The following is a 15,245-nucleotide window of genomic DNA, read 5'->3' on the forward strand; positions in this document are numbered from 1 at the left end:
TATGGTTCATTTACTAATGTTTAAAAGAGAAATAACAAGAGGGTATTTGGAAAAAATTTTTTTTTCGGAAATAAGCTTTTTACGACATGACTACAAACCCTACAGGTAATAAGGGTAACATTCTTAAAGCTTTTATGAGAGATAAAATGGATTAACCATAATTATATTACTGTTAACTGACCAAACTTTAAAACTGAAGGTACGAACTTACCAGACTCCTCATCAAATGGTGTGAAGTCAAACTGGGTACAATCTTTCAGAGCTCTATCAACAAGCTCTCTGTTAGTGCGCTCTTCTTTCTTGAATTTTGTTTTCAATTCTGCTCGAGACCTCCAATTAAAAAGAGTTTCCATAAGAGAAAAGTCGGTGCCTACTGTGGACAATGCCTTGTAAAACCGTGCAGTCTCCTTCATGGTCCATTCACAAGAACGTCTTCGTTTCTTATTCCACTTCCCATAATGAGCAGTGTCATTACTTTCTTCTACCACTTCTGCTTTACTCAAAATTTCATCACGATTCTTTGCTGCAGTTGTCTGAATTTTTATACTTTGTTCATCTAAAATAATTTGTCCATTAGGGCCAATTTTAACTTGTGGTGCAAAAACATCACGAACAGATTCTTCATCACTCTTGTCATCTTTTTTCTCACTTTCCTCTTCTTCACATTTCTCCACAACAAGTTGGTTTGATTTTGGGGATGAACCATCTTCATTAGTAATCTCTACCTCATCTTTTGCAGACCCAGGCGAATTAGGTCTTGATTCCTCTGCAACACTTTTACTTTCTAACCCAAGGTCATCCACCATTTGCTCTTCTAATATATCTGAGGCTGCATCCTCTCCATCAGCACCACTGATATTATCCTTTTTTTTATTAATATCAGTTCTGCCTGGCATAGGGTTTTTAATTGGATTCCAAAAGATTAAATCAAACATTGTCATCTGGCCCCGTTCTATATTTCCTTGACTCTGACTGAGTTTCTTTCTAAATTTTTCTTTCCTTTCCCTAAAGACCCTTTTCTGCATGCTTTCTTCAGACTCACTATCAGAATTATCACTAATATTCAGTTTTCTTTCAGACTTCATGGTCAACTTTTTTTCTCTTGAATCCAGTTGTAACAATTTGGGTTTACTTTTACTATAAGCTGGTACTTTTATGTTGCGTTCTCGTTTTATGGCTTTTCCAATAAGGCATTTAGAGGAATTTTCTTTATTCCCACCACTGTCATCACTAACTAATTCACCTATATCTAGCTTTTTTCTATTGTGCGTAATTATCTTTTTTGATTTAGTATCAACATTATCACCTCCATTAGTAAACTGTCTTTTTTTAACAATTAAACTTTTACAAACAGAGTCTAGGTTTTCCGTTACTTCTTTAGAATTAAATTTTTCATCTACTATGGCTTCACAATTACCTGTATTTTTCTCAATTTTATTTTCAATTGATTTCTCAGCCGATATCTTTTCCGAAAGTATTCTTGCTTGCGTTTGGCTGTTGACATCATCTGGTGTTGCTTGACCATGATATGTATTATTTTCATTTTCATTGTCCTCTTCTTTCTCATCTGACACTTTTTCAGTAAGTAATCTTGCTTGGGCTTGCTTGTCGACACTGTGTATAACCTCATTTTCTTTTCTGGACTCCACCAAATCCTCTTGCACATCAACTGGGAGCGTCTTCCTTTTAGTGAAAAGAGAAGGTTTTGCACGAATTCTAGATCTCCTCATATTATTACATGAGGATGTGGGCAATAAACTCTCAACGTTGCTGACTTGTAGTCCACTTTCTGTTGTTCTAACTTGCCCTGGGGAAGAATTCTCTGAAGACATGTGACTTGCATTTCCACTTAAGTCAGACTCAGAAAGTTTTGATGCAGAAACTGAAGAAGTGTTTTCTGTAGAGGTCAGCAAATCCAATTTATTTTCAATTAGCACTGACGACAAGGCATTACAGCTATCTTTGATTTGCTTGGTACCGCTTTCATTTTCATCAACACACTTTGTCTTTTTTTCTTCAATCTCTGAAATACCAATTTTACTATTTTGATCTATTGTTAAACAGCAGGCCTCCTTGTCTTGATCATTTTCTTTTTTAATATTTGAAAGTTTTGACGAATCAACAACGCCTGTTTGTTTTCTCCCAGCATATTTTACTAGGGATGGCTTGGCACTGATTTTACGTCGTCTAACACTTGGACCAATTGCATTTGGTGATGATTTCTCATGACTAGTATTAATTGTAGAGGACATAGTCTTCTCTCCTTTATCTAAACCTGATTTTTCTAACAAACTACCACAGTGAACCCTAGGATTTCCATTGTTCTCTTCACCTTTTAAGGTTAACACTTCTTTACTACTGACTGCCTTTGTTTCATTACCATCATCCAATGTTATCTCTTTAGATTTTGCAACTTGAATTTTTATTTCATTCAAATCTTTAATAGGTGTAACCAACTTGGTTTTACCTAATGAATTATCATTATCACAATCAACCTCCTCTAATATTACATCTTCAGTATTTGTATTAACAGCATTTGGTGATGATTTCTCGTGACTAGTATTAATTGCAGAGGACATAGTCTTCTCTCGTTTATCTAAACCTGATTTTTCAAACAAATTACCAGAGTGAACCCTAGGGTTTCCATTGTTCTCTTCACCTTCTAAGGTTAATACTTCTTTACTGCTGACTGGCTTTGTTTCATTACTATCATCCAATGTTATCTCTTTAGATTTTGCAACTTGAATTTTTATTTCATTCATATCTTTAATAGGTTTAACCCACTTGGTTTTAGCTAATGAATTATCATTATTACAACCACCCTCTTCTAATATTACATCTTCAGTATTTGAATGAACAGCATTTAGTGATGATTTCTCCTTAGTAGTATCAAGTCCAGAGTACATAGACTTCTCTCCATTATCTAAAGCTGGGTTTTTTCCATTATTCTCTTTAGCTTTTATCATTAACATTTTTTTAACGCTGAATGACTCTGTCTCATTACTATCATCCAATGTTATCTCTTGAGATTTTGCAACCAAGTTTTGTGAGGCCTGAATCTTGATTTCATTTCTATTTTTAGTGAGTGTAACATCTTTTACTTTAGGTATTAAATTATCCTTTTCACCATCACCTTCCTCTAATATCACATCTTCAGTATAAGAATTAATTACTGGAATAACCTGTGAAGTTACTGCCTTTCTGTCAGGGTTCACTGCTTTCTTACCTAAATTACTAGAAAATGAGGGCTTTGCCCGTATTTTAGGCCTCCTAGTGAGTGTTCCCACAGCTGGAGGTGTTTTTTCCACACCTTTGCCTCTATCTACAGATACCTTATCACTTCCTAAAGTTATAACTTTTTTCCCATCTGCTGGGCTCATAACTTCTTCATTATCAATGGCCACTTCCTTATTTCTTGAACCCATATTGTCTGGCTTTCCTTTATCAATATCATCAGTTAAGCAATCTATATTGCTAGAAGGGGAAAATGCATGTGCAATATGTTTTGGGCTCATCAGATTTGATTTGCTTGAGTCAGACACTGAATTTTTAGCGGTATGATACGACAAAGCTGAACACTCACTCTCAACATTTCTTGAAATAGTTAAAGGATCTTTAAAACTTGGCATGTGAGGAGACTGTTGTTTTTTGTAGGCTCCCAAACACTGGATGCTTTCAGATATAGCAACTTCTTGGACTTCGTCATCAACATTAGCTAACAAAGGTTTTGGTATTTTTTTACAGGAAAACTTTGGTAGTATCTCTACATCTGAGCAATTTTTATCTCTATTATAATTTTTGCTGACATCTATACTATCAGGTGCATTAAGTGTTGGATGATCAGACTTATAATCATCAATTTCCACTTCAGCTGGTTTTTCATCACAAGAGTCGAGGTCAATTGTTATAGCAGTTTTCCTTTCCTTCACTAAATTACTAACAGTTCCAGATTTTGATGATGCACCTGCCACAGACTGTACAGGCAACATACTATTCTTCTCATTTGAAGGCTCCTGTCCATAAAAAAATAAATATTAAACAAATTCAGAAAAATATAATTGAAGATAAAAAAAATTCATATACATTAAACATGAGAATTTTACAAGTTCTCTACTATGAGAAATATGACAATTTTGAAAGTAATTTGTATTTTTCCTAACGATACAAACCTGGAGCTATTTATTGGGGATAATACTTTTGGTGAAGCTGAATCCATTATGACACACCTGCTAGATTCCATAAACCTGTTCCTTCAGATTTGATTGAAATAACAATGTACCATTTGCTCATATTAGTATTGACCTTTTTACACATTTTCAGACTAGCTATTCTGAAAACACTTATTAATCACCAGTGTTGATGTCGCAACACGTTTTGCAAATGCTATCCCTGTTAAAACTCAGAAGAATGTTCAGAGAAGTTAGTCACTTTTTATTTTCATAAATATGGATTTCTAAAGCAAGTGACTATTGATAATGGACGTCATTTTCTGAGTAAGTTGTTCAAGGATTACTGTAAGGAACATGCCATCAGTTTGATTAATACATCCCACAGACATTCTCAATCTAATGGGATTTGTGAAAGGTTTAATGGGGCCTTTTTGGATATGATCAAACATTCCTGATAAGATGATGCTAAATCATGGGATGATGAGTTAGTTCATAAGATCTAGTTCACTTATAATACAGTTAGATTGAGTACTAGGTTTTTCCTTATGATCTAGCATATAGCTATACAATTGAAGATTTGAATTCAAGAGTGGTCTCTCCTATTTTGGATAAAGTAAAAGTAGAAGAATATGCTGTAAATACAAGATTAAATGGTGAAGATGTCAGATGTCAGGCACATTCTAATGCAGTTGATTCTCAATTAGCTAACAAAGCTAAACTTGATCCTTGGTCTAAAGCTAGAAAACTTAACATTGGGGATAAAGTTCTCATAAAAACCTAGCCAGATAAAAAATCTAAAATGAAACTAAGATGGTAGGGACCTTACAATGTTGCTGGATGTTCATCTGATAAAAATTACTCAATTAAAATTTATGGTCAAATCAGGCCATATCACATTGATCTCTTAAAATTATATAATGAACATTCTCAAAATAATTCTAACTCAAATGACAATATTGTTGTTCAACCTGATTCGAATAATGTACCAGACGAAGATGCTCATGTTGATAATTCAGCATTATTATTACTTGCTAAGCTACAAACCTAATTGGAAAAGCAGGATGCTAAAAGACCAGGGGCCTCAACAGGGAAAATAGCCCAGTGAGGAAAGGAAACAAGGAAAAATAAAATATTTTAAGTACAACATTAAAATAAATATTTCCTACGTAAACTATAAAAACCTTAACAAAAAACAAAACAAGAGGAAGAGAAATTAGATAGAATAGTGTGCCCGAGTGTACCCTCAAGCAAGAGAATAACTCAAGACAGCGGAAGACCATGGTATAGAGGCTATGGCACTACCCAAAACTAGAGAACAATGGTTTGATTTTGGAGTGTCCTTCACCTAGAAGAGCTGCTTACCATAGCTAAAAAGTCCCTTCTACCCTTACTAAGAGGAATGTAGCCACTGAACAATTAGTGCAATAGTTATCCCCTTGGGTGAAGAAGAATTGTTTAGTAATCTCAGTGTTGTCAGGTGTATGAGGACAGAGGAGAATCTGTAAATAATATGCCAGACTATTCGGTGTATGTGTAGGCAAAGGTAAAGTGAACCTTAACCAGAGAGAAGGATTCAATGTAGTACTGTCTGGCCAGTCAAAGTACTCCCATACCTCTTTATCGGTAGTATATCAACGGGTGGCTATATGCCCATATTTGATTCTGGTAAGAGAATGAATGTGTTGAAGCATTGTGAAAACCCTTCTGTACAAGCAGAGGTGGATATATTTTATACCTCTCTCACTACGACTGATAATTTGACTCACTCTATTCAACTGAATGATCTCACTCAGTCAAAATGAATACTTACTCTGTACCACTAGCATATGAAGATAAATTAAAAGCTGAGCTTGAAAAGATGATTGAATATAATCTCATTGAACCCAGTAACTCGGATTATTCCAGTCCCTGTTTTATCGTTCCTAAAAAGGACAAGGTTGAGATAAGAATAGTCATTAACTATAGATCTTTAAATAGTAACTTAGCCAAATTATTATTATTATTACTAGCCAAGCTACAACCCTAGCTGGAGAAGCAAGATGCAATAAGCCCAAGGGCTCCAATAGGGAAAAATAGCCCAGTGAGGAAAGGAAATAAGGAAATAAATAAATGATGAGAATAAATTAACAATATATCATTCTAAAAACAGTAAACAGTAACAGAGTCAAAGCAGATATGTCCTATATAAACTATTAACAACGTCAAAAACAGATATGTCATATATAAACAATAAAAAAGACTCATGTCAGCCTGGTCAACATGAAAACATTTGCTCCAACTCTGAACTTTTGAAGTTCTACTGATTCAACTACCCGATTAGGAAGATCATTCCACAACTTGGTCACAGCTGGAATAAAACTTCTAGAATACTGTATAGCATTGAGCCTCATGATGGAGAAGGCCTGGCTATTAGAATTAACTGCCTGCTTAGTATTACGAACAGGATAGAATTGTCCAGGGAGATCTGAATGTAAAGGATGGTCAGAGTTATGAAAAATCTTATGCAACATGCATAATGAACTAATTGAACGACGGTGCCAAAGATTAATATCTAGATCGGGAATAAGAAATTTAATAGACCCTAAGTTTCTGTCCAACAAATTAAGATGAGAATCAGCAGCTGAACACCAGACAGGAGAACAATACTCAAAACAAGGTAGAATGAAAGAATTAAAACACTTCTTCAGAATAGATTGATCACTGAAAACCTTGTAAGACTTTCTCAATAAGCAAATTTTTTGTTCAATGAAGAAGACACAGACCTAATGTGTTTCTCAAAAGTAAATTTGCTGTTGAGAATCACACCTAAAATTTTAAAAGTCATACAAATTTAAAGAAACATTATCAATACTGAGATCCGGATGTTGAGGAGCCACCGTCCTTGACCTACTTACAATCATACTTTGAGTTTTGTTAGGATTCAACTTCATACCCCATAATTTGCACCATGCACTAATTTTTGCTAAATCTCTATTAAGGGATTCACCAACCACAGATCTACATTCAGGGGATGGAATTGATGTAAAGAGAGTAGCATCATCTGCATATGCAACAAACTTGTTTTCTAGGTCAAACCACATGTCATGTGTATATAGTATGAAAAGTAATGGGCCAAGAACACTACCCTATGGAACACTGGATATCACATTCCTATACTCACTATGGTGCCAACAACAACTCTTTGAGATCTATCACTTACAAAATCAATAATAATGCTAAAAAATGACACACCCACTCCCAACTGTTTGAGTTTGAAAACAAGGGCCTCATGATTAACACGGTCAAAGGCTGCACTAAAATCAATGCCAATCATATGAACTTCCTGACCACAATCAAGGGATTTCTGTACAGCATTGGAGATTGTAAGAAGGGCATCACATGCTCCAAGGCCTTTACGGAAACCAAATTGCAAACTAGGAAATAGATGATTACCTTCAGCAAACCTATTAAGATGTTTTGCCAGAAGACGTTCAAAAACTTTAGATAATATTGGAGTTATGGAAATAGGCGGTAATCAGTGGGACTTGAGCTACCACAAACACATTTACATAGAGGAGTAACATTACCAATTCTCCAACCAGTGCTAAAAGCTCCACTTCTGCTAACTTGCGCAAAATAACACATAACTTTGGAGCTAAGAAATCTGCTGTCTTTATAAAAAACAAAGGAAAAATACCATTTGGGTCTACACCTCCATAAGCATCAAGGTCCATCAACAGAACTTTAATCTCACGAGATCGAAAAGCTAAACTAGTTAGTTTAGCCTCAGGAAAACAGGAACGAGGAAGTTCAAGTTTTTCATTACTCTGTTTACTGTCAAAAACATCAGCCAAAAGGGTTGACTTTTCCTTTGGACAGTGAGTGACTGAGCCATCTGGTTTAAGTAAAGGAGGAATTGTTGCATCTACACCAAAGAGTGCAGATTTAAGGGTAGACCACCATTTATGTTCCTGAGTTGTACCAGAAAGGGTTTCTTTTATGGTTAAATTGTACTCCTTTTCAGTTGAGGCATAAACTCTCTGAGCAAAAGCTCGAAGCTGAGTATAGTTGTTCCAGGTCAAATCTGATCTGTTACCCTTCCAAAGATGATAAGCCTCCTGCTTCTCCAAATAAGCATGTCTACAATCATCATTGAACCACGGTTTGTCCTTCACTCGGTACCTCAGCACACGAGAAGGGATACGCCTATCAATTATGTTGACTAGATTCTCATTCAAAGGGACAACAGGATCTACACTACTATATAATTGTGACCAATTCAAGCACAAAAGATCATGCAAAATCCCATTCCAGTCTGCTTGGGATTTAATATAAATTTTACAAGAGTACAATATATCAGGGACAGGCTGCTCAGTCTTCACTACTAATGAAATCAAGGCATGATCAGATGTCCCGACTGGAGAACCAACCTTACAAGTTATAACGCCAGGGGAGTCAGTGTATACGAGGTCCAAGCAATTACCAGACCTGTGAGTAGCTTCATTTATGATTTGCTCACAGCCTGATTCAGAGGCAAAGTCTAAAGCTCTTAAGCCATGGCGATCAGTAGGAGAGATAGAACTTAACCACTCCCAATGGTGAGCATTAAAATCACCAACAAAGACAAAAGAAGCCTTTCTATCATCTTCTTGTATCTTAGCCATAATGGTAAGAAGACAATCGAAGATAGAATCATCCATGTCTGGATTCCGGTAGATCGAACGCAAATAAAAGTTGTTATGCCTGCCACAAACTTTTATTACCTGAATCTCATGACATCCACATTGATAGCAGGACTTATGAGAAGCAGGGTACTCGGTCCTAATATACACCGCCATTCCCTTGGCCCTAGGGATGGCATTATGTTTCAACATTATTCGCTTCTTAAAACCAGTTATAAGGAGCTCAGATGAGTACCTCATATTAGAAACCAAAGTTTCTGAGCACAAAAGAATATCATACTGTCTGGACGCAACTGTAAGGTCTTGGATATTTGCATGAAGACCACGACTATTGCAATACAGAAGACGACATTGACGAAATCTAGGACGTACTGGTCCCGGATTTTGCTCAATGTCTCCAGACAGCATAAAAATTAATAGAAATAAAGAGACATCATACTTAAAAACTAGATTAACAAGAATTATAACAAAAACAATATGTACAGAATTATAAATAAAGTGATTGATGATACCCATAGACTATAGTAAAAAGTCGGAAAAACTGGTCAACATGGAGGAGCCAATACGCCATGCAAGGCTAAATACCCTCCAGGATAGCCACTTCAACTGAAGGGAGGACAGTAAGGATGGTTTTGAGAAGAAAAAGAATCAGAAAAAGGAAAAGACAACCTCTTGATAAACCACCAGGTATCCTTGGCCCTTCTATTAAGCCTGCCCAACACACCATTTAAAAAAAAAACAAGAAGAAAAAAAAAGTAATAAGATAGAATAGTGTGCCCAAGTGTACCCTCAAGCAAGAGAACTCTAACCCAAGACAGTGGAAGACCATGGTACAGAGGCTATGGCACTACCCAAGACTAGAGAACAATGGTTTAATTTTGGAGTGTCCTTCTCCTAGAAGAGCTGCTTACCATAGCTAAAGAGTCTCTTCTAACCTTACTAAGAGGAAAGTACACTGAACAAATTGCAGTACAGTAATTAACCCATTGAATGAAGAAGTGTTTAGTATCTCATTGTTGTCAGGTGTATGAGGAAAGACAAGAATATGTAAAGAATAGGCCAGACTATTCTGTGTAAGTGTAGGCAAAGAAAAAATAAGCCATAACCAGAGAGAGGGATCCAATGCATTACTGTCTGGCCAGTCAAAGGATCCAATACCTCTCTAGTGGTAGTATCTCGACGGGCAGCTGGTGCCCTGGCCAACCTACTACCTATAAAGATAGAGAACCTATTAGTATCCCTAAATGTAAATTCTATTCTGTAATTGATTTGAAGAATGGGTTTTATCAGATTCCCTTGTCAAAAGAGAATTGTAAATACACTGCATTCTTAACAGAATTTTGATTATTTCAGTTTACAGTATTACCATTCGGAATATCAAATGGACCAGCTAAATTCTATAGACCTATGAAAGTTCTCTTCCCTGATCACCCCAACATTTTCACATTTTTAGATGACATTCTCATTGCTACAGAAACTCTTTCCGAGCACCTTAAGTGTCTGGAGTATATGTTTAAAATGTTGAGGTCTGCTTCCAAAGTAAAAAATCTAAAGAAGTCTTATTTTTGTATTGAAGAAATTGACTTTTTAGGTCAAACCCTAAGTGAAAACTACATTTCTCCCCAGTCTGAGAAAATTCAAGCCATCCTAGATTTTCCTTTACCCGAGTCAAAGAAGAGACTCCAATCTTTCCTTGGTTTATGTAATTATTATAGAAACTATTTGTACAATTTTGTTGATATAATCTGTCAGTTGTACATTGTATGGTATGGTCAAGAAGAACTCTCCAAATAAAATACTTTGGAACAAGCACTTGATGAAATTCCTCGATGACCTGAAATTATTCTTAATTAATGATATTAAATTGTATCACATAAACCCATCATTGCCATACATTGTTCAAATTTATTCATCTTTGTATGCCATGGGAACCATATTAGGTCAAAGACTAGAGCCTGATGGCCCTGTTCTACCTATTCAATGTATTTCAAAGAAATTAAATGATACTCAGATGAGATATAGTACCCTAGAAAATAGATATTTTCATAATTAAATAAGTTTTTGAACATACTTACCCAGTAGTTATATATATAGCTTTACGTCCCTGACATCACGGCAGATATTTCAAAACTCGCGGCAATCGCCGATTGGGTAGCCAGGTGTACTACCAGTGCGCCCTCTAGCCAGGTACCTGGAACCATTCCAGTGATTCCTCAGATCTTTCATGCCCATAGTCTCTAGAGGGGAGGAGGGGGGGGAATTAAATTATATATAACTACCGGGTAAGTATGTTCAAAAATTTATTTTGTGAAAATATAATTTTTAAACATCTGACTTACCCGGTAGTTATATATATAGCTGCTTGACACCTTTCGTGGAGGGTCAGAGACAGCCAACATTGTTGGAATTTACTTAAGAGTTAATAAACAAGCTGAAGTGTTCGTACCTGATAAGGAAGCGGACTTCAATGAATTCCTGCCTTACGAGATCTAGCGATCCACCCAGGGGGCTGAAGACCTCTAGGAGCTGTCAAACCGGTGTAAATACCTCTATGTGACAGAACCTCCTCCAATACCCTTGTTCTGGGTGCTCTCAAGGAACAAAACTGACCACCTGACTAAAATCAATGATTGTGGAAGACTGTCGACCAATCTTCACAAACAACCATAAAAATACAAAAGTTCCAAGAGAAGAAAAGGTTATTAGGTTAAGGGAATGTAGTGGTAGATCCTTCCCCCACTACTGCACTCGCTGCTACGAATGGTCCCAGAGCGTAGCAGTCCTCATAAAGGGTCTGGACACGTTTCAAATAATGTGAAGCGAACACAGATTTACTCCTCCAAAAGGTTGTGTCCATAATGCTCTGCAAAGATCTATTCTGCTTGAAGGCTACAGAAGTTGCTATAGCTCTAACTTCATGCATCTTGACTTTCAAAAGTTTGAGGTCTGCCTCACTGCAATGTGAATGAGGCTCTCTTATTAATAGCCTGATGAAGAAGGATAGGGCATTCTTCGACATCTGTAACGAGGGCTTCTTGACCGAGCACCAAAGAGCTTCTGACTTGCCTCGTAACTCTTTCGTTCTGTCCAGGTAGAACTTCAGGGCTCTTACTGGGCACAGGACCTTCTCCAATTCCTCACCAACCACATCCGAAAGGTTCGGAATCTCAAAAGCCTTGGGCCAGGGTTGAGAAGGGCGTTCGTTCTTGGCAAGAAAGCCTAGTTGCAAGGAGCAGATAGCTTTGTTATCTCTAAAGCCAATGTTCTTACTAAAAGCATGAATCTCACTGACCCTTTTAGCTGTCGCCAGACTGACCAAGAATAGAGTCTTCATAGTGAGGTCCTTAAAAGAAGCTGAGTGCAAAGGCTCAAACCTGTCACTCATGAGGAACTTCAGGACTATATCCAGATTCCAAGCTGGTGATTCCTGGTGCTGTTCCTTAGATGTTTCAAAGGATTTGAGAAGATCCTGCAGGTCTTTATTACTGGAAAGGTCCACGTTTCTGTGCCTGAAGATGGCCGCTAACATGCTCCTGTATCCCTTGATGGTAGAAGATGAAAACCTACATTTCCTTCTAAGGTCTAACAGGAAGTCAGCAATCTGAGTCATAGAGGTAATGGACGAGGAAACATGAGTTGACTCTGCACCATTCTCTAAAAACCTCCCACTTGGATTGGTAAACCTTGATGGTAGAAGTCCTCCTTGCTCTTGCAATAGCCCTAGCTGCCTCCTTCGAAAATCCTCTAGCTCTTGTGAGTTTTTCGATAGTCTGAAGGCAGTTAGATGTAGAGCTTGGAGGTTTTGATGGTACCTTTCCAAGTGGGGTTGTTTGAGTAGATCTACTCTTAATGGAAGGCTTCTCAGGGTGTCCACCATCCATTCTAGTACCTCTGTGAACCCTTCTCTTGAGGGCCAAAAGGGGGCCACTAGAGTCAATCTGGTTCCCTTGTGTGACACAAACTTTTGCAACACTTTGTACAAAATCTTGAACGGAGGGAATGCGTACACGTCCAGGTGGGACCAGTCTAGAAGGAAAGCGTCTATGTGGACTGCTTCGAGATATGACACTGGGGAGCAGTATGTTTCTAACCTCTTCGTCTTCGAGGTTGCGAACAGGTCTATACACGGACGACCCCAAATCCGCCACAGGTTCTTGCAGACCTCTTGATGAAGTGTCCATTCTGTGGACAGAACTTGACCTCTCCTGCTGAGGCTGTCTGCCATCACATTCTTTTCCCCCTGAATGAACCGTGTTACAAGGGTTACATTCTTCTTTTTTGCCCAGATGAGAAGAACCCTCGCAGTCTCGTAAAGGGACCTCGAGTGGGTTCCGTCTTGTTTGGCTATGTAGGCCAATGCTGTAGTGTTGTCAGCGTTGACCTGCACCACTCTGTTCAATACTGACCCTTCAAAGCCTTTGTAGGCCAACAGGACTGCTAACAGCTCCTTCTGGTTGATGTGGAGGCTCTCCTGATCTTTCGTCCACAGACCCGAGATCTCCAACTTGCCCAGTGTTGCTCCCCACCCCGAGTTCGAGGCGTCGGAACACAACACAAGGTCTGGGTTCCTTTGTTCCAGGGAGAGACCTTCTTGAAGTCTGCCCGGATCGTCCAACCACTGAAGGCAACTTCTTACGGATTCCGTAATGGGGATGCATTTTGTCTCTAGATCCTTTTCCTTGTCCCAATGACGATTGAGGTGGAACTGAAGAGGACGAAGATTCAGCCTTCCCAGGGAGACAAATTGCTCCAATGCAGAGAGGGTTCCCAGCAGACTCATCCACTCTCTCACAGAACACTTCCGTTTCTTTAGAATGGAATGAAGTTTCAGGAGGGCTTGCTCCGTCCTTGAGGGTGACGGAAAAGCCCGAAAAACTTGACTCTGAATCTCCATCCCCAAATAAAGGATCTTCTGGAATGATGTCAGTTGAGACCTGTCTCTGTTTATAAGAAGACCCAGTTCTTCTCATAACCTCAATATCATTTGTAGATCCTCCAGGCAGCGATTGTAGGAATGAGCTCTGAGTAGCCAGTCGTCCAGATACAGGGAGGCTCTGATACCTCTTGAGTGTAGTATGCTTGCTACATTTAGCATCAGCTTCGTGAATATTTGAGGGGCGGTGCTGAGGCCGAAACACAGGGCCTGAAACTGGAAGACTTCCTCCTTGTAAACAAACTTAAGGTAATGCTTCAAGCTCGGATGAATGGGGATATGGAAGTAAGCATCCTGGAAGTCTAAAGAGACCATCCAGTCGTTTCTTACTGCTGCTAGGACAGACTTCGATGTCTCCATGGAGAACTTTGTCTTCTGAACGAAGGCGTTGAGAGCACTTAGTCCAGGACTGGTCTCCATCCCCCCAAGTTCGAACCAATAAAACCTGATGACCGCAAGTCTCGCACCCTCTCTATTGCCTCCTTCTCCAACAAGAGAGACATTTGAAGTTGCATAGACTGCCTCTTTGACTCCTCTCTGTATCTGGGAGAGAGATCTATCGGAGCTAATATTTAAGGAGGTCTCCTTATGAAAGGAATTTTGTATCCCTCCTTCAGTAACTGTAGAGACCAAAGGTCTGCTCCCCTCTTCTCCCAAGCTTGCCAGAAGTTGTTTAGTCTGGCTCCTACTGCTGTCTGAAGGCGAAAGCAGTCAGACTCTGCTTTGCCCTGGTCTGGATCCTCTTCTCCTTGCTCTCCTTCCCTCGGGTCTGGAACTACCCCTACTGAAAGTCTTCCCTCGAAAGGGCTGCAAAAACTTAGGGAATGGAGCTTCTTCCTTCGGCTTGCGGCTAGTGAAGGAAGTAGGTAGGACCTTCCTTGCTGTCTTTGACACCAAATCTTGTGTGGCCTTTTGGGTTAAAGCGGAACAAACCTCTCTGACCAGCTCTTGAGGAAAAAGAGAGGAAGAAAGAGGTGCATACAGCAATTCAGACTTCTGAAAGGGTGTAACCCCAATGGAAAAAAAAGAACTCTTTTCTTAAGGACCCCCGCCGAGAAAAGGGCTGCCAACTCATTATATCCGTCTCTTACGGCTTTATCCATACATGACATGATGTGGATGATACTATCAGTGTCAACATCCTTTAAGGCCGAAACCTTCTTCCCCAAGGCTCTCAGAGTCCAGTCAAGGAAAATGAATACCTCGAAGGCTCTGAAGACACATTTGAGAAGATCATCAAGTTCTGAAGTTGACCAGAGAATTTTGGTCCTTCTCATGGCCGTCCGACAAGGAGCGTCTACCAGACTTGAAAAGTCTCCTTGGGCAGAGGCAGGAACTCCCAAGCAGGGAATTTCTCCTGTCTCGTACCACACGCTAGATCTGGAGGCCAATCTAGCCGGGGGAAAAGAGAAAGCCGTCTTTCCCTGGTCCTTTCTGGACTGCATCCAGTCTCCCAACATCCTCAAAGCTCTCTTTGATGAT

At 38.8% G+C, this 15,245-nt stretch overlaps 1 protein-coding gene across 2 annotated transcripts in view; it reads right to left on the reverse strand.

Annotated features, from left to right (window-relative positions):
* Bdp1 (transcription factor TFIIIB component B'' homolog Bdp1) overlaps positions 1 to 15,245 on the reverse strand; it is a 186,334-nt gene that overhangs the window by 84,824 nt on the left and 86,265 nt on the right. For both annotated transcript variants that reach the window (XM_068378561.1, XM_068378562.1), the window contains one exon: positions 212 to 4,013. In XM_068378561.1, coding sequence (XP_068234662.1) covers positions 212 to 4,013 — 3,802 coding nt within the window. The remainder of the gene's footprint in view (positions 1 to 211; positions 4,014 to 15,245) is intronic.

This window comes from Palaemon carinicauda, chromosome 8 (assembly GCF_036898095.1).
Source record: "Palaemon carinicauda isolate YSFRI2023 chromosome 8, ASM3689809v2, whole genome shotgun sequence".
Classification (NCBI taxonomy): domain Eukaryota; kingdom Metazoa; phylum Arthropoda; class Malacostraca; order Decapoda; family Palaemonidae; genus Palaemon; species Palaemon carinicauda.